At 44.5% G+C, this 19,220-nt stretch overlaps 1 protein-coding gene across 3 annotated transcripts in view; it reads right to left on the bottom strand.

The window, feature by feature from the left end:
* Nucleotides 1–2,008: 2,008 nt before the first annotated feature.
* SLC25A39 (solute carrier family 25 member 39) overlaps nucleotides 2,009–19,220 on the bottom strand; it is a 114,946-nt gene continuing 97,734 nt past the window's right edge. For 2 of the 3 annotated variants that reach the window (XM_086923913.1, XM_086923914.1), the window contains 2 exons: nucleotides 13,096–13,179; nucleotides 2,009–5,808 (listed from right to left, as the gene is read on the bottom strand). In XM_086923913.1, the coding sequence (XP_086780039.1) occupies nucleotides 5,690–5,808; nucleotides 13,096–13,179 (203 nt within the window). In that variant the 3' untranslated portion in view covers nucleotides 2,009–5,689. The remainder of the gene's footprint in view (nucleotides 5,809–13,095; nucleotides 13,180–19,220) is intronic. The other variant, XR_015296054.1, reaches the window with a different exon arrangement.

Raw genomic sequence — 19,220 nt, 5'->3', positions numbered from 1 at the left:
GTACCCCCATGGTTTCTCCTAAGTGTCCCCTAAGTGCCCTCTAAGTGTCCCAGGGGTGGGGGGGGGGGGGTCAGGTATTTATAAGGAGGGTCCTTTTAAAATGCTTTTATATGCCCTGTGGTTAGTGAAACTGCACCTTTCACTCCCCACATTGCAGTGAAGAGCTTCCTAAAATCGAGGTATGTGCTAGAAGCACTATAAAGTGAGGCTCTGCAATATTTTGACATATTCAGAACCCCAAAGTCTTCCCTAGGTGTTCCAGAGGTGGGGCTTGCTAATATTGGCAGGGTCCTTATTAAATACGTTTTTTAAGCCCTCATGTTGAAGAAACTGTCCAGTTAATTTTCCCCATTGCAGATCCTCAGCCACATAGGTTAACATGGTAGGAAGTTATTAAATATTAACATCAAGGAGGTGAATAAAAATATAATTAAAGGACTTCATAGAATGGTATTGATAAATCCATGAATATTGTATTATAGCATTTATCCTAAAATATACAGACAAGAAGACTTTCTTATCTAAAATGTGGATTAGCCAGGCGGCTTGGATATAAGGAGCCCCTGGGGTTGGAGAATCATTCGGGGGGGGGGGGGGGGGGGGGAGAGCTTTGCTCCATAGGAATGTCAGAGGGGAGGGGTTGTAAAACATCCTCTTCAAAGAGAGGAGGGTACACACAGTGTAGGTACAGTCTAGTTACATCCCAAACCTTTGAACCCAGCTAGATGGCCGGATAAACGCAGAAATTCCCAGATGGAAGAGGAGGGAGCATATGCCAATGAAGCCATCCTGTAGGCTGGTTTAACTCGCTCTTGCTCCTAAACAGTAAATTCTAATATTGAATTATGGAGAAACAGTGCTTTCTGGGAGACCACAGTGCCGCACTTGGAGGAAGTCTTGATGCTCTGGGGTGTTGCTCACTGGACAGGAGTGCCCTTCTGCTAGACCCCGGAAAACCCTGAATAAGTATCTGAGAGGGGCACTGACTCTCAGATCTGCTGCTTGTAACTTAAGTAAGAAGAAAGGTCCATGCTGGAAATTTGATATGCACCAACCAAGTCCTGCACTCTGATGCCTGTGCCTGCCGCATCATGTGGAACTACAGCACTTTGGATGTGCCTTGCTTCAAGAGGAATAAAGAGGGGACGTCAAGCTGTAAACTTGATTTGCACCATCAGGCCCTGCATTCTGACAGACTGTGCCTGCAGCACTATCTGGAACTACAGCCCTTTGGATGCACCTTGTTGCAAGAGGAAAAAAGAGTGGGCTCGCTGCAAGCTACAGGTTACCAGAGCTCACCTGCATCAACTCCACCAACAGTGCATCCAGTGGACTTTCAAGGGTGTTGTCAAGGTGCATTGTGGGAATTGTGGCTCCAACCTTTCAAGGACCATAATGGAGATTCCAGACCCTTGGGTTGTGTTTTGGACACTATGACCCCAAGAGGAACTTCATGAAGAAGTGCCATACTGAATCTAGCCTGCTGGAGGAGGCTGCACGACGTCTGGTGAAAGATCCCCTAGAAAAGCTTCTATGTGTTTGTATTCCAAGGAGTTTGGAACCATTCCACTGATGACCCTATTGTTCATTTTCAAATGCCAAGATTGATACGAAGTGCTTGGCTAATTATATCATTTTTGGATGGGTAGTGTCTCCGTTATAATCTCGTTCTTGACATCTCAAAAACATTTACACTAAAAAAACTGAAGCATAAAGCAATTGCTCGTCACCACCCGCACACTTCTAGCTGCATCCACAATCTAATTAACTTATCAGGGGAAAGCTCCTATTAGATTTGGAGGGGGGGGGGGGGTTATACATTCCCCAACCTCCTCTCTATAGGAGCAATGACAACCTTCTAATATGTATTTGCATGCCTCAACTCTCTCCTTTTAGATATAACTAGCATCTCTGTCAATACGCCAGCAGCAAAGGATGCTTGCCTCCTACCATTATTGCCAACCAAACCACTCCCCAAAACCCCACCAAAAACAATGAGACAGGAACATAAACAAAAAAAATGGTTCTTGAGGTTTCCAACATTAATAGATACAAGATCGATATAAAACAGCCTTACCCAGCCCCTGCAGCCTGGTTGGGCACTGCAGGGTCTTATCGCTGTAATCGATCTATCACAGGTGTCAGTATTACAGTGTAGATTGTTCATGCCCACCACCCCCTGTGTTTGAATGGTGAAAAATGAGAAAGAACACTAGACGTTTTTGTGAGAGCAGCCCCCCACAGAGGAGACAATCTCTGACTTGCCAGTCTTACCCGCCCAGTAACATAAAAAACAAAGTGGGCGGGTACCATTTTCATGCTATTCTATCAAAAAAGGAAAAATGGGAGAAATCTTGATTGTCAAGTGTGACAAGAGAACAAATGCATGGTAGCACCTTAAGAATTGGTCTTGTTCCACCATATAATGAACAGAGAAATGCCAAGGTGGAATGATTAAGGTGAAAACAGCCTCTTAAGGCACCAAAGCTCAAATCACATGCAAGAAATAATTAGCAGACAAGAATTAAGAGGAACCTTCAATGGAAAGGGAGAAGTGGCTCGTTAACACATTCTTTTTTGTGTATCCACTCAATAAATGTAGCTGTGAAGCATTTCAACATGGGCCCTCATTACGAGTGGTCTGGTACAGCTCAAGATAAAATCTGACTCAAGTGACATGGAATTTGCCAGGAACAATGAATGCCATCAAAGGACATTCAAGAACATGCAGATGTTGGTGATTACTGCACCAAACCCGCATGTCACTGTATTTAATGGGCATTTATCCGTAATAAATACGGTCAGGTTTGACCTGGAAGCTGACATTAAATGGCCAACTCGTAATGAGGTCCTAAGTTGATGGGACTGCTTTGTGTGCTCAGAAGTCTAAGCAGCTGTTTTAATGCGAGTGTGTTCTGAATCTGCAAAGACAGAGCGTGTGCTCTGTAGTTTACACAGCCCAGACCTGTATGTGTGCTCCCAAACCTAATCAGTGGCGATGCCTGCATGTGTTTGTAAGACAATTTGAGCCCAGCACGAGTACACAGGTGATAACATTGCAGGTTTCCCATGCCTATGTACTTGTGACCATGCTATGGATGTCTAAGAAGAGGATACTCCAATGTGTGAACACAAGTCTAACCAGCAGAGACTTGGGTCTGCGTGTTTTCATAAAAGTGTTGTATGTTTTTCTATGCATTACCCCTGTATGAGTATTCAGAGCAGCATGGCACCATTCCAAAAGATAGTGAGTGCATATGCGGGTAAATCAGGTGGGTCACCACATGGACTCCCATTCCTACTACACTAACCAAATGTCAATGTCTGCATCCGCCAGTAGAATATGCAATGATTTTCCTTGTAGCATTTTGTGAGTCCATGCCCCAGTGCAGGTCTTGCGGCTTAAGATTGCTCTGCAGCTAGCTAAAGGTGTTAAGGAAGACCCTCACCTCCCCCTTCCAGGAATGCAAATGTTGATAAGCTTATGTAGTGAAAGCGATTAGGTCCAGAGAGCTAACAGCCATCTAGTCCAGTCAGGACTGCCATCTCATCTAGTTACAGAGTGCCCACAAAGTACTAGCAAACTGCACAATTGCAGATGAGCATCCATCATTTAATAGCAAATCTCCTTTGCACCGAAAGCCAGGGCATGTCCTTTATATGCAAGCCTGCTCCTGGCCCAAAGGTTTGGAAATTGTAGCTCTCTTCTCTTCCACTCATAACAAACCAGGCAGTTACTGGGCCCAGCAATGTTAAGATTGTGGTTTTCTGTGGGGAAGAATTCAACTAACACCCGCACCCATAAATTCAAGATAGAGCGAGAGGTGCCAAAACAGTCAATCAGAAGGCACTTGTGTATGTGCAATCAGAGGATCCAGCGTGCCCAGTGAGATTGCTGTGCATGGTCGCCTGATGCACAAGCTTCAGCTCCTAAGTGCTAAGACTGATACAAGAAGCCTGTGGACTGGTTGCAATGCACTCTTCTACAAACTGCGATTGCCAGTCTCCCTGAATCCTCTTCTGTGAGCGGTGTAAGCAGGAGACCCAGAACTGTTCCCGCACTGTTTTAAACAGCTGGTCTCCACAATCTCCTGCGGAAGGTGGCCCAAGGCTCATGGAGGTAGATGAGCACTTGGGAGAGGGTCCGCTGTTAGCAACGCCATTTAGACAGGGCATATGGGCAGTGCTAGGGTGCATGACTCATTTGAAGTTTAGGACAGCTGTAAGTGCACAAAATATGTAGCCTTTCCAGGCTCTCCCAGCAGATGCGATGGAGATGATCCAGTGGAGACCCCGGAGTGAGTGGTGCAGTGGTCATTATCCATGGATGAGGCACAATGCTCCAGGTATGCCGGAAGCCTCCCTCGATTAGAGCAATGTAACTGGAGGTTCCCAGCTCTAGATCACGCTTGAGGAACCAGTTGCTTGGTGTGGCAGTATGCGCGGCCTCTGGGCTATGCGTGAAATGCTCTCGATGCGGTCCAAAATTCTTGATGTGGATGTGCACTCCTGCCTCTGGATGGTGCCTTAATTTCAGCCTCTGCTTCTTGAGGTTTAGAAGGAGATGGGGTCTGTTCTCCTCCCCCTGTGTTACATATTACTATTAGTAACTAGCTCCTCATGTACGCATGAATGGAGCATGCAGCAGAGGGCTCCTGCCTCTCAATGGTAGGAAAGGAGGAGTCACTGCTTCTTGATTTGGCACAGGCCTCCAGATGTTGCAGGGGACTCAAGCCTCTGAACGGTACATGAGGAACAGTCACTGTCTCTTGATGCTCTGCAGGAGATTAGATGTGGCACTTTGCTCCAACCTCTGGCCCTGCATTACTGTTAGCAACTGGGTCTTCATGTACAAGGCTATGTATGCAGCAGGGTACTCCCGCCTCCGAATGGTAGGAAAGGACGAGTCGCTGCTTCTTGATGCTGCACACGCCTCCAGATGTTGCAGGGGACTCAAGCCTCTGGGCGGTACATGAGGAACAGTCACAGGCTCTTGATGTTGCACAAAGAGCTCCATTGGGGCCATTACGCTCGAAGCTCATTGGTTTATGATCTTGATGTTATGCCCGATTGCTATGCGGCTTCTTGCATCTGCACGAGTCAGTTAGCAATCCATAGCTGTGCAATGGCTCCACATGTCACGATCTGCTCTTCCTCTGGTCGTGCATTAGTATCTGCAACTGGGAGAGAAGAGAACAGTCACTGGCTCTTTATGTTGCACAAGACTCCAGACGTGGGCATGGTCCTCAGCCTCTTGCAGATTCTTGATGCTGCTCCAGATGTAAATGTGTGTCGCAGAGGATCAATCCTAGACTACAAAGGTCTTCAGCTGTAGCTTTGTGCCCTAGCCGCTGTGTGAAGTTTTAGTTACTTTCTCAATTTTGCAAAAGGTCCCAGTTGTAGCTTTTTGACGCATTAGTTACAGCCTCGTAATGTTGTGCAAGGCTCCAGAGGTGAACATCAATAGCTGCAGCACGAGTATACGACTCTCACACAGACTTCACATACTGAAGGGAGTACCATACTGATGCATTAGTTATTGGTGCTTGTTGTTGCAGATGGGAAGAGGTGACACTGGATGACTCTGCTCTGTGTGATGCATGAAAACCATTGAGAGCCTCAGTCTAGCTTGATTCCCCATCCATTCACGGCATTGGTTAAGGCCGGGCACCCCTCTCTGCACATCTCTTCACAGGCTCCGCAGCTTTCTCTCCTGGTTCAGCTTTTGGAAAAATGTCTTTCCAAATTCGTAGGAGCTGATCATGATGGCGCAGGCCGGAGCTACCTTGACCACACGTGGCAGGAACCCTGCAAGAGAGAAAGGGTCCAGTCAACACCAAGACATGTCACACTAGGCATCAGGCAAGCGACACAAAAAACAGGACCCTCCTAAAGTTATCTCATCTCTTTAGCCAATACGTAGCATGTCTTAGGGTACAAGAGGTTCCTTGCCAGTGCTACTGTATCTATGTATGTATCTAGCCATCTTTGTGGTATTTGTATAGTGAGAACTTTGAGTTATTAAGTAAGCTAGTGATAAGGTTTATAATGCAAAGAAAGCCATCTAACATGGTTGGCAATTTAAAATGTCATATCCAACAGTGGGGTAATGATTCTGTTAGACGCAAACATCCCAAGAGCAGCTGCCCTACAGATTGCTGAGAAGCACTCTGAAAGGCATCTACAAATCTATTTAAAAATGGCATCTCACAGATCTTTTATTTCTGTCCCTTCTTAGCACAAATGTAATTTGATTCAGGTTACATCCTTATGTACATTCAGAGATGTCACTTGCAGCTTACGACAGAAGGTACAACACTTGTGACAAATCCTTCAACACCTGGAGTTAGGTTTTTTTTTTAATGCACAATAAGTATCATCTTTTGGAAGATATGGCTATTGCATTTCATTTTATTGTGTGATGTTGCAAATCCATTACATATTAAAATGCACTATACCAAGAGTCTGCATTAGAGGCGATCCGATGTTGGCTCTACATTAATGCATGTGAGCAATGGCTGTTATTGGAGATCAATGAACAGCCACCATGTGTGATGCACGTATAAAGATCAGAAGGCTAAGGAGGCACTGATCAATTAACCTAATGGTTAATAGGGTCTTTACAATGCTTCTGAGTAGGGTTAAGCAGAATTTGCGTAGTCGCGCTACGCAAAGCTCCACGAAACCGTAAACAAATCTCAGCGAGCACGCAAAAGTTCTGCGAACACGCAGAATTGCTTGTACCACCCGTTCGCGATGCTTTTTTCCTGTTCGGGAATGCGGTTTGCGTGCTCGAAGAGAAATCTCGCGAACATGTATTTTGAAAGCACGAACAAGCAAAAAATTCTGTGAAGCCGTGGAATTTCTGGCAATTCCGTGTTCTCCACGGAACACAAAATTACTCAAATTCCGCGAGCAGAACGGAATTTACCGCCCAAGCCTACTTTTAAGTGCTGGATGCCCCTGGGGACTAGGCATTCTCACTCTAATAGTCTGACACTGAGAACAAAGTTGATGCACTGCCCAATAACCACAGTACAATTTATGTAAGAAACTGCTTCAAAAAGATCACACCAGGGTTATGCAACAATGCAGGTATTTATACAGTGCATATTTGACTACAGCAGCACTTCAGTCGTTTTAGAACCACAATCCAATTTTTAGAACAGACTTTCATGACCTACATAGGTCTAATGGACCTGAGACTGGAGCTTTTTTATGTAACTAAAGCATTGTGTGGTAGTGCACTGTCATTTACAGACAGCATATTTTTTTATTGAAATGGCCACTAAATTTGTACAGAAATACATATTTACAGATAAAACTACATAAAACATGAATGATATGTGGAAATCAGGTTTCCGATAGTATTTATCAGTTGTGCATCACCAAATAAAGTGTCTTGATTTGCTTCTATCCTATTGAAGGAAAATCCTACTTACCAGTATGCATCTGTTCCTGGCATGTAGGGCTGCAGAACCACACACTATTGCATTAGATCACCATCTGGTGGTGGGCCCGGATGATTAAACTTTGTTGTTGTCTTGGAAGAGTCTTTGTCTGTTGGATGACTCCTCCCTTAGATCGTTGTGCGCATGGGCATCGACTCCATCTTCAGATTGTTTTCGCTATTGGGCAAATAATGGAGTTGTAGTAGTACAGATAAAGATGACCATGTGTTGTGTATCTAAATAAGATAATACTGGAACAGATACAGGTAGCCGGGTGGGCGTGTGTGGTTCTGCAGCCCTAAATGCCAAGAACAGATGCATACTGGTAAGTAGCATTTTCCGTTTGAGGCATATGGGCTGAGATTGCACAGCAGTTTCTCCCTTAGCGGCAACCACCCGCATCTGTTGCAGTAGTTTGAAACAATGTTTTGAGTACAGCCTGGCCCACACTTGCTTGTTGTTTTGCCTGCACATCTACACCGTAGTGCTTTGTAAATGTGTGCAGAGTAGACCATGTAGCAGCTCTACAGATGTCCTCTAATGGTATATTTCCTAGAAATGCCATGGATGCCCCTATTTTACGGGTAGAATGAGCCCTAGGGGGAATTGATTGAGTGCGTTTTGATTTTTGGTAACAAATTTGAATGCACTTAACAATCCATCTTGCAATGCCTGATTTTGAAATAGGATTTCCCTTATGTGAAGGAGAAAAGGACACAAACAGTTGTTTAGTTTAAAGAAATTGTTTTGTTCTATCAATGTATTAGAGAAGCGCTCTTTTTACATCTAATGTATGTAGAGCTCTTTCTGCAACTGTTTGCGGTTGGGGAAAAAATACTGGCAACTCAATAGATTGGTTGAGGTGGAAAGGTGAAATGACCGATGGCAGAAACTTTGGATTTGTTTTAAGAAACACTTTATTGTGATGAAGTTGTATAAATGGTTCTTGGATTGTTAATGCTTGGATCTCACTTACTCTTCTAAGTGAGGTAACAGCTACTAAAATGACAACCTTCCATGTAAGGAACTGTAAATTCACACTTATGTAATGGTTCGAAAGGAGGACCGATAAGTGTTGTGAGAACAATATTTAAATTCCATACTAGAGAGGGTGGTATTCTGGGAGGAATCTTTTGAGTCCTTCCATAAACGCTTTGATTGGAGGTACTCTAAACAATGACAAATGTTATCTGTTTTGAAGATATGCTGCTATAGCAGCAAGATGTAACCGGATTGAGGAGTACGAGGAGTACGCTAAGTTACATCTTTGCAGATGTAACAGGTAGCATATGATGTTTTGTATGGAAACATCTAAGGGGTTGATGTTATTTGTGCAATATACACCAAACCTTTTCCACTTTGCTGCATAACATGCTCTTGTGGTAGGGAGGCTTGCTTCTTTTATGACATTCATGCCATCAGGTGGTAAATTTAGATATCGAAATTCTAAGACCTCAGGAGCCAAATCACTGGATTTAGCTGCATTGGGTCTGGATGCATAATCTCTCCATGGTTCTGTGTCAGTAGATGTGGGGAGAGTTTTAGTTTGTGATGTGGTACTACTGAGAGCTCTAGTAGCGTTGTGTACAAGGGTTATCTTGCCCACGTTGGTGCTATGAGAATCAATGTGAGAGAATATTGCTGTAGCTTGCGTACCACTAATGTAATTAGTGGGAGAGGTGGAAAAGTGGACGCTAATTTGTTTGACCGGTTCATCCATACAGCATTGCCTTTGGATAATGGATGTGGGTATCTGGCGGCGAAGCTTGGGCATTTGGAGTTGTGGTTTGTAGCAAACAGATCTATCTCTGGGCGACCCCACTTTTGAAAAAATGGCTGAAGAACTTGATGAAGTTTCCAGTTCGTGTAGCTGTTGTCTCTGCCGACTTAACAGATCTGCAACTTGATTGTGAACTCATGGTAGATGTTCTGCTATTAGAAAAATGTTCTGAAAAATGGCCCACCTCCATATGCTCTGCGCCAGCCGGGAGAGCTGTAGGGAGTGTGTTCCTACTTGTTTTTTAATGTAGTACATTGCTGTCATATTGTCATTCCGGACAAGGATAGCTTTGTTTGATAGGTAATGCTGGAACTATTTTAGAGCTAGAATCTCTAGTAACTCCAGATGATTTATGTGGAGTAGTTTTTGTTGCAGTGTCCATGTACCCTGTGTCTTTGTAAATGCGCTCCCCATCCTGTGAGAGATGGGTCTGTGGTTAGTATCATTTGTGGAACAGGTTCTATAAACTGCCGGCCCTTGGAAATGTTTTTGGTGTTCCACCATTGCAGAGAGCGAGATGTCCGGTCGTCTACCACCACCAGATTTGTTATTTGTTGCAGAGACTGATTCCACTGACTTGCCAAGCACTCTTGTTTGGGGCGCATTTGTAGTCTTGCGTATGGTACTATGAAAATGCAAGATGCCATCATTCCTATTATAGTTGCATGAACACTCGAGCTGGTAGTGAGTGTTGTGGCAGGAATATTTTGATAAGATCCTGCATACTTTGTTATCTTGTTGGGTTGGGTACGCTATTGCCTTGGAGGTATCTATTGTAGCTCCTAGATACTACTGAGACAGGGACAGTTGGAGATGGGACTTCTTTTGATTTACTGTGAATCCCAGTTTGTGTAGCAGGCATATCGTTCGATGGGTTTGTTGTATGACTTGGATTTTATTAACCAGTGGTCCAGATATGGGAAGACATGAATGTTGTCCTTTCTTAAGTGTGCTGCTACTACTGCTAACACTTTGTGAACACTCGAGGTGCTGTAGTTACTCCGAAAGGGAGTACCTTGAATTGGTAGTGTTGACCTTCTAGAATGAACCGTAGGTACTTTCTGTGCGATTGATGAATGGGAATGTGGAAGTAGTAGTCCTTGAGATCTAATGTGGCAAGGAAGTCCCATTTCTTTAGCAACAGTAGAACCTGTTGTAGTGTGACCATATGAAAGTGGTCTGATTGTATGTACAGGTTTAGGGGGCTTAGATCTAAAATAGGTCTGAGGGACCCATCCTTTATGGGTATGAGAAAGTACAGAGAATAAACTCCTGTGTTTTGGAACTGGTTCTATTGCATACTTTTGCAGTAGAGATGCAACCTCTTGTCTTAACGGTATGAGGTGTTCCTGTGACATGGGACGCTGCCTGGGTGGTATTGTTGAAGGAGTGGACGTGAGCTCCAGGCAATAACCTGACTGAATTATTTGTCTTTTTGGATCCATGCTCTTTGGATCCAAAGTTTTTGTTCCCGGGGTACATTTGGACTCGTTTACCTTCGGAGCCGAAGTATGTTTCGGTACCGGAACAGTCTTCGGGTCCACTTTTTTCAGAACCGGGGTGGTTTTCGGTTCGGTAGCTTTGGAAAACTTTTTCGATGCCGAACTTGCTTTCGGCTCGACCGCTTTCGGTACCGAAGGATGCTTTGGTGCCGGTGTTAATTATGGCTTAAGGGCCTTCTGCTTTTTGGGACAGACAGGCTGACTCCAGCCAGAGTCGACTGGAGGCTTTTTCATATCCTTCGCTGCCGATCCAGAAGGCGGGGCGTCAGAAGGTTTTGATTGGTGTGCACCTGGACCCGAAGGTGGAGGTGGAACCGAAGCCTGTCCCGGTATGGTGGGGTGAACAGGGTCGACGCTTGTACTCACGACTGGAAGATCGTCATATTCGGATTGATGCTCTGCTCCAGAAGCTGAATCCTCTGCTTTGGAAGCAATGTCTTCGTGCTGCTGTTCTTCGGCGTCTACTTCAATCAGAGACTTGTCTATGATGAGGTCTGGTGTTGATGAAGATGACTGCGCCATTACTCTTCGAGCTCAACGGTCCCGGATGGTTTTCTTGGACCGGAACGAAGTGCAGGCCTCAGTCTCGACTCTCGTGCTCTGGAGATAAGCACAGATTGCAAACCTCATGAAGATCGGTGTGTGAGGGAATTTGTGTCCACACCGAGGGCACTTCTTGAAGGGTGTTCTTTCCATGAGCCAAAGGCCCAATGGCGCAGTTGGCCGGATGGCCCGACTAACGCTGGAATCGAGAAGTGAAGCCTTTATTCGACGCGGGTAACCGGAATCACTGTCGAAGACGATGCCGATGGTATTCTGATTGATTTATGAATTCGAAAGGAGATCGGTAATGGGACCGAACGATGAACACATCCGAGCCCGATGGCGGGGAAAAAAACCAATCTGAAGATGGAGTCTATGCCCATGCGCACAACGATCTAAGGGAGGAGTCATCCAACAGACAAAGACTCTTCCAAGACAACAACAAAGTGTAATCATCCGGGCCTACCACCAGATGGTGATCTAATGCAATAGTGTGTGGTCTGCAGTCCATATGCCTCGAACATCTTTGTTTCCATCACACTTTAGAATTACAAAAAATGTGCTTCATTTCTGCTTTCCTAATTGCTGAATGTGTACATTTCATTCACAAGTATTTACGTTTTATGTGTGTTACAAAAAAATGATATCTACAGCCTTTACTTTCACACTCCCTGCACCCCTGCAAGATTGTCATACAATGCACTTTACTTTTCTTTCCCCGACTGCAAAATGAGAGGGCTTTCTAAACTCCAACCCGTGTTAAAAAAAAAACCAAGCAGCCATTTGTCAAAAGATCTTTGACCCACGTCTTTGAAGCACAGCAAATGAAATAAGATAAATACAGGATTTAAAGAACTCTTTATTTATTGCTTGAATTTTTGCGATATACGAAAAATCTTTTCGCAACCCCCCACCTACGACTGATTTTTCAACTGCATACTCTATACTCTGCAGGGGCATTCAGCTTGAGACAGTGTCTTAAGTATTGTGCTCTGGTCCTACTGTTGGTTATGTGGCTATAATTATTTCATTGCGCGGTCTATGAATGTTCTGGTGGTAAGGGTGTGGGCGGGAGTGCTTTGCCAATTGCTTCCACATCATCTAGATTGGTAGACCAGCCTGTTGTTCTAGACTATGATGGCATTATTTTAAGTGTCGTGCTGAATGAATTTTCAAAGTTTTAATGTTTTACTTCGGGTTTGAAAATGTCTCCAATCCACCTTGTTGGCCACACATTTGTCATTTTAAAACCTTGGCTGCGGCTGGAATTCCGCGCCAGTGCTGACATTCCTATCGCGGGCGTGGTCATGACTGCTCCCAGCCGTCATCAGCACACGCCCACCGTGACTCATGGCAGCTGGGAGCCGCCATCAGCACCGAAAAGGTTAACAACACATCCAAAAACTAACAGCATCCACACTTTGCCCTACAACAACAGACACTAGACAGTTCCTAGCAAAATCATGCACACAAAACAGTTTTAAAGCAACCAATAGGCTAAGCATTTACCACCCAAACGGTACATCAATTAACATTCATAGCAACATGCACAGAATGACACTGAAACCCCATAATGGTGAAATACATCTCTAACCATATCCACTTGATTATCCAGTTGAAAAAAAAAAATACACAAATGGAAAAAGTCTTCAGCACGCACATCCATGCGCACTATACTGACTGCGGTCAACAGGAATCCTGAAACAGTAAAGGGCACCCGGAATCCGAAAGCGGTTTGGGGGACATATTAGGGGTGGCAATGAAACTTATATCCTCAACCAAGACGGTGGCCCTACATACTCGTTTCTGTGTCATTTACCTGCAAACAACCCGCGGGTCCCAGATTCAGCCTGAATCTTCTGCATCAGCAACCAGGTAGAAGTGCCAGGTTTTCGTGCAGAGGCTGTGACAAAAAGACAAACAGGAATCTATGAATATGGGAAGCGTCAGGAAAACCTGATGAGTCCTTTAATAGGTATTTACATTTAGTTCTAGCCACCGGCACAGGAATTACGTGATTTTACAGCTCTGTATTTTACGAATAAATGACATTCCACAACTGATAAATATCTGCTGCAAAATGTCAGATATTAACAGAAAAAGGAAATGTTGCTTACCCTGTATATATCCATTTGTAGCTTGTAGTGCTATAGGTTCACAGACTCAGCTTTGAACAAAAACAAATGGCAACGTCCAAGTCCACACTATATGGCAGGAGTACGCAGAGCGTTTGTATCTACAGCCACAAATGTTACAAACAAATAACATCTACCTCAAGTGGTTAAATAAAAAAATAGTGCAGTGTCACTGTTGCAGTGTTTAAATGATAGCCTTACTACTGTATTCCGGTACTAATTAAGTTGCCCCAATAGTATTAATGTATGACAAAATGTGTCACATTATGCTACGTACTTTCCCTTTCCTCAATGAGCAATTTAGTCAAAAGTTCAGGTCCCCAATGAGGATGTAGTCCGTGGAGGCGAGTGCGTGGGTACTGGCGAGGTCAGCGATGGAGTCGCTGAACAGCGCCTATGGTCCGGGAGGGGTCTGTAGACGAATGTTCCTCTGAGGGTGGTGTTGGGGTCAGTGTGGATTCGGAAGTGCAGGTGTTCGGCGGAGTTGAGGGTGTCGTCTGCAAGGGTGTGGACATGGAGGGTGGACTTGTGGATGATGGCTATTCCTCCTCAGGTTCTGTTGGTGCGGTCTCTCCAGGAGATCTTGTAGCCGTCCGGGATGGCTATGGCGATGTCAGGTGCCGAGGAGCCGTTTCACCAGGTCTCGGTCAGGAAGGGACGTCTGGGGCGGAGGTGTCGAGCAGGTCCCAGAGCTCGACGGCGTGTTTGCGTGCGGAGTGGGTGTTTAGGAGTATGCCTCGGAGGTGGTTGGGTCCGGTCCTTGGAGGCTTGGTGGTTCTGTTGCAGATGAAGCTGCAGGTGTGGCAGGAGAAGGGCCCGTGGGTGCGTTTCGGGCGACCTGGAAGCAGCGGTGGTCTCGGTGTTTAGAGAGTGGAGGGCGTTGGCGTCGTATCGGAGTCGGCTGTTGTGGAGTGTGCGGGGTCCAGGGGTCCTGGCGCTGGGCGTGGTCCGGGCGCAGACGGGCTTGCCTTTGGCGCGCGTCCGGGCAGTGGTCGCCATAAGAGGCGATGAGGGAGGAGCAGCTGGGAGGCGGGAGCCGGGCGGCGAGGGGGTATGGCTGCGGGGGAAGCGGCGGGAACAGTGGACACAGAAGGCAAGAGTGGGGGGGGGGAGGAGGACGGAGGGGCTGAGGGGTGCAACGAAGGAGTACAGAGGCAGCAGGGAATACAAAACAAAGCAGCAGTCAGAAATAACAGTTGAGTAAAACAAACCACCGGCTGAGCTGGGCACAGGAGGCTCGAACCCCAGTCAGGAGCGGCAGCAGCGGGGGAGCGCGCGCACAGGTGGTGCTGTGGCGGCAAGGGTGCGCCCCGGCCCTTGAGCCGGGTCGAAGGTCACCCTGTCCGTCCGTCAGCGGCCGCCTTAAGCGGCGATGAGGAAGGGAGGAGCAGCTGGGAGGCGGGCCGCGGGGGAAGCAGTGGGAACAGTGGATTATGAAATGCAAATGCTTCTGGCAACTCGCAACAGGTTCATTTCTCTGTTTCTGGGGACTTTCTTTCCCAATTTAAGAACACTTTGTTTCTGGAGCATTGATTATTAAGTTTGGTTTTAGTGATTTGAAAAATTTACTTGTAGCTAGTAACGAGATGCAATTTAGCGATACAGTTTCATATTCACAGCAAACATACCCAATGTTCAATACCAAATTCCTTACTTTATCAAATTGTGTGACCCTGAACAAAACACTTTAGGTCCCTTGCATACCAAAATACTAGGAGAAGCTCGAGTTAGTAGTGTGCACCATAAAAGGTGTACTTATCCAGTGTTAAGCTACTGGCTGATCCTGATGTTAGGTGTCTACTCAGTGGTGGCTCCTCTGCTACGGCGGAGGATACTTACCCCACTGCCTTTAAGCAGTGCGCGATTCTTAGAAGCATTAAATGATAATAATTTTAAGTTATTATAGTTTAATGCTCCCTGCTGCTTTTATGGGTAGGTGGATTTTTGTTGGGGCTGCTCTGCTCTCGGAGCAGGGCAGAGAAGGAGTGGTTTGTCCATTCTCAGGCTGCCCAAGCCAACCACGCGTACTTCCCCGTTTTCCATGCAGGCTGCCCCACAGCCTGAATGGAGAACAAGCCCAGGTTCCTATTCCCTGGTTGAGGATCCAACCAGGCCGCTCAAAACCAATCACCACGCTGCATTGCAACGTTGTGATTGGCCTGGGGAGCCTGGGAGCCTACCAAGCACAGCACTGCATTGCAACGTTGTGATTGATCAGTGGGGCCTGGGTGTGCTTCCGTCTGAGACGGAGGACCCGGCCCAAAAGTAAGAGAGTGATATATCTATCTATCTATCTATCTATCTATCTATATATATATATATATATATATATATATATATATATATATATATATATGACGAACCCTCCATTAGATGAAGAAAGCGGCCACACGGGGAAATTCCATCAGGAAACACTTTATTGGACAATCAGCTGGGCATGATGCATTTCGGCTACAATAAGCCTTCCTCAGATGCCGTTGATGTCCGGTTGTTATCACACCCACGTTTAAAATAGTCCCACTCTGCTCCCATTGGAGCCAGCACTCTCTACCCCTGAACATTTTGTTTCTGAGCAGCCCCTGACAATTTGGGGGGGTTTCATCAAGGGGGGGCCGAGAAAAAAGGGGGGTCCCAAAACGCATTTTTCCCATGTTAATTTCCATAGGGCGGTTGGCCTCACTTTTAGCTCGAACGGCTGAATGGATTTGCACGAAACTTGGCAAAATTGTAGGGACTGTTAGCCTGATGTGCCTTTGCTAGGTCTCAATATATGTGCTCCAGTGGATTTTGAGTAATTTAGGTTCAAAAAAATATATATATCTGGGCGGAGCCTAACCACACATCTGATCTGATTGGCTGTCAGCACTTCATCCAAGAAGTGTTGGCAGCCATCTTGGGACCAATATACATGATAGCACCTCATTAAAAAGCATTGTAGTTAATAGAGGGTTTTAGGACTTTAGTTACATTATAAATCATTTGTTGATGGTACCATACTCGTTTTAGGAATTGTGGTGGGTTCTAAGGTGATTTTACCATGTGAAAAAACCTTCTGCTGTGATATCATGAATATTGTTTGAAAGAAAACTAATATCTCATGATTTTCCCACAGTGGTTTGGAAGGGGATCTATAAGCTAAACTGAAAGCATATTTTCTGTAAATTCACATTATCTTTCTCAGTCATGTGAAAATGAAGTCTGACATTCTCAGTAAAACATGTACATCCAACAAGGACAGAGACTGTCAGTTGATTCCTTTGTGTTCTACTGCAGCCTCCTAGAGTGTTCTAAAGAACAACTAGAGCGCTAACAGTCCTACTTATTACAAAGGTATGGCACACCTGAAGCCATCTTGATTGGAATAAAGTGGTAACTCTTAAAACATTTAATTTAAAAAGAAACAACATGAGGGGGTATATTTTGCCATAGAAAGTATGATTAGTGCTGCAGAATGAAAAATTAGGGCACATTTTGAGTGACTTCTCAAATCCTTTTCTATTTCATTAAAACATTCTGACATGCAGTCTCCCAAAATGGCCGCCAGAGACAAAAGAGCCCAAATGTAGCCCAAATATCACCCAGATGTAGCCCAAGTATAGCCCAATGACAGAATGTCCAAGAGTGTTCTAAAGAACAACTAGAGCGCTAACAGTCCTACTTATTACAAAGGTATGGCACACCTGAAGCCATCTTGATTGGAATAAAGTGGTAACTCTTAAAACATTTAATTTAAAAAGAAACAACATGAGGGGGTATATTTTGCCATAGAAAGTATGATTAGTGCTGCAGAATGAAAAATTAGGGCACATTTTGAGTGACTTCTCAAATCCTTTTCTATTTCATTAAAACATTCTGACATGCAGTCTCCCAAAATGGCCACCAGAGACAAAAGAGCCCAAATGTAGCCCAAATATCACCCAGATGTAGCCCAAGTATAGCCCAATGACAGAATGTCCCAGAGTGTTCTAAAGAACAACTAGAGCGCTAACAGTCCTACTTATTACAAAGGTATAGCACACCTGGAGCCATCGTGATGGGAATAAAGTGGTAACTCTTAAGACATTTAATTTAAAAAGGAACAAAATGAGGGGGTATATTTTGCCATATGAATTATGATTAGTGCTGCAGAAAGAAAAATTAGGGCACATTTTGAGTGACTTCTCAAACCCTCTTCAATTTCATTAAAAAATTCTGACATAGTCTCGCAAGATGGCCACCAGAGACAAAAGAGCCTAAATGTAGCCCAAATATCACCCAGATGTACCCCAAGTATAGCCCAATGACAGAATGTCCCAGAGTGTTCTAAAGAACAACTAGAGCGCTAACAGTCTTACTTATGACAAAAGTATGGCACACCAGAAGCCATCTTGATTGGAATGAAGTGGTAAGTCTGAAAACACTCAATTTAAAAAGGAACAACATGAGGGGGTTAATTTTGCCATAGAAAGTATGATTAGTGCTTCAGAAAGAAAAATTAGGGATCATTTTGAGTGACTTCTCAAATCCTCTTCTATTTCATTAAAAAAATTCTGACATGCAGACTGAAACATGCACTTTGAATACCAGCAGCAGACGTCCCTGGTGAGCAGTAGCTTTACTACAGTGATCTAATGTGCAACTAGAGTGCTAACATTCAGAATTTATGGCAAATGTGTGACACATCTGAATGCCTTCTTGATGGAACCAAAGTAAACAAGCATTGAAAATGCAATAGATCTCGCCCTCGTTTAAGTTAAAGCCATTCTGTTTGTAATGAGGTGGCTTTTTAGCTTTGCTTTTATTAGTGTTTTTTCAACTTTCATGTAAATAACGCACAGTTTTCACCAAATCGACTTTGCCCAAGCACACCCTTCCCTTCGGCCAACAAATCCCAAAAATTCGGCACACCTGCCGATCCACTCTCCCTACAGCTCACCCAAGCCCCGTCCCTCTAGCGCAACTGGAACACCCCAAATTCACCTTCTCCATGCGCACCAAAAACTCCCATTGAATAACATGACAATTCGCTACTCCGCACAAAAATTGCTCTTTAAAGCACTTCCACTGCTCCGATCCGCTTCAAACTTGGCTTGACACTAGTTCCAGCGATTCCCTAACATCTTACCAAAAATCAGCCCAATCCATCCACTGGAACGGGGAAGAATTTCAACCCGAATACGCGCCCCCCGCAAACACAAAAAAAACTATAAAACGGCCAAATCTCGACCAAAAACCGCCAAAATCCCTCAAAACCTTGCCAACACCAATACGCACGAAACTGAAGCGGCCCCTCAGCCCTAGGCTCCGGGAACCCTACTTAATTGACCCAAAAGCCCTAAAAAAGCAACATAATACACACGAAAACGCCCTAACAACCCTAAAATGCATATAAGTATATGTATGCATGCATTTATGTTTGTATTTATATAGATATACAGATAATATATGTTTATATATGTATGTATATATATATATTCACTGAAAAAACCATAGGCTATAGACCATATATAGTTAGGAATTAGCATTTACAAAACCTTGAAAATTCACTGAAAAAACCATAGGTTATAGACCATATATAGTTAGGAATTAGCATTTACAAAACCTTGAAAATGCACTGAAAAAACCATAGGTTATAGACCATATATAGTTAGGAATTCGCATTTACAAAACCTTATTTTACTCACACAAAACCATTGAAATTCCATATATAGTTAGTTGCACTAACTATATATCGCGCACCCGCAATCCACTGCTGATGATGTCACATATTACATCATTCATGACATGGTCAGTGACATCACTGATGACATCACTGATGACATCTCAAATG

The sequence above is a fragment of the Lissotriton vulgaris genome, chromosome 5, assembly GCF_964263255.1.
Source record: "Lissotriton vulgaris chromosome 5, aLisVul1.2, whole genome shotgun sequence".
NCBI classification, from domain to species: domain Eukaryota; kingdom Metazoa; phylum Chordata; class Amphibia; order Caudata; family Salamandridae; genus Lissotriton; species Lissotriton vulgaris.
The sequence above is the reverse complement of the archived record's forward strand: the minus strand, read 5'-3'. Positions and strand labels throughout refer to the sequence as shown.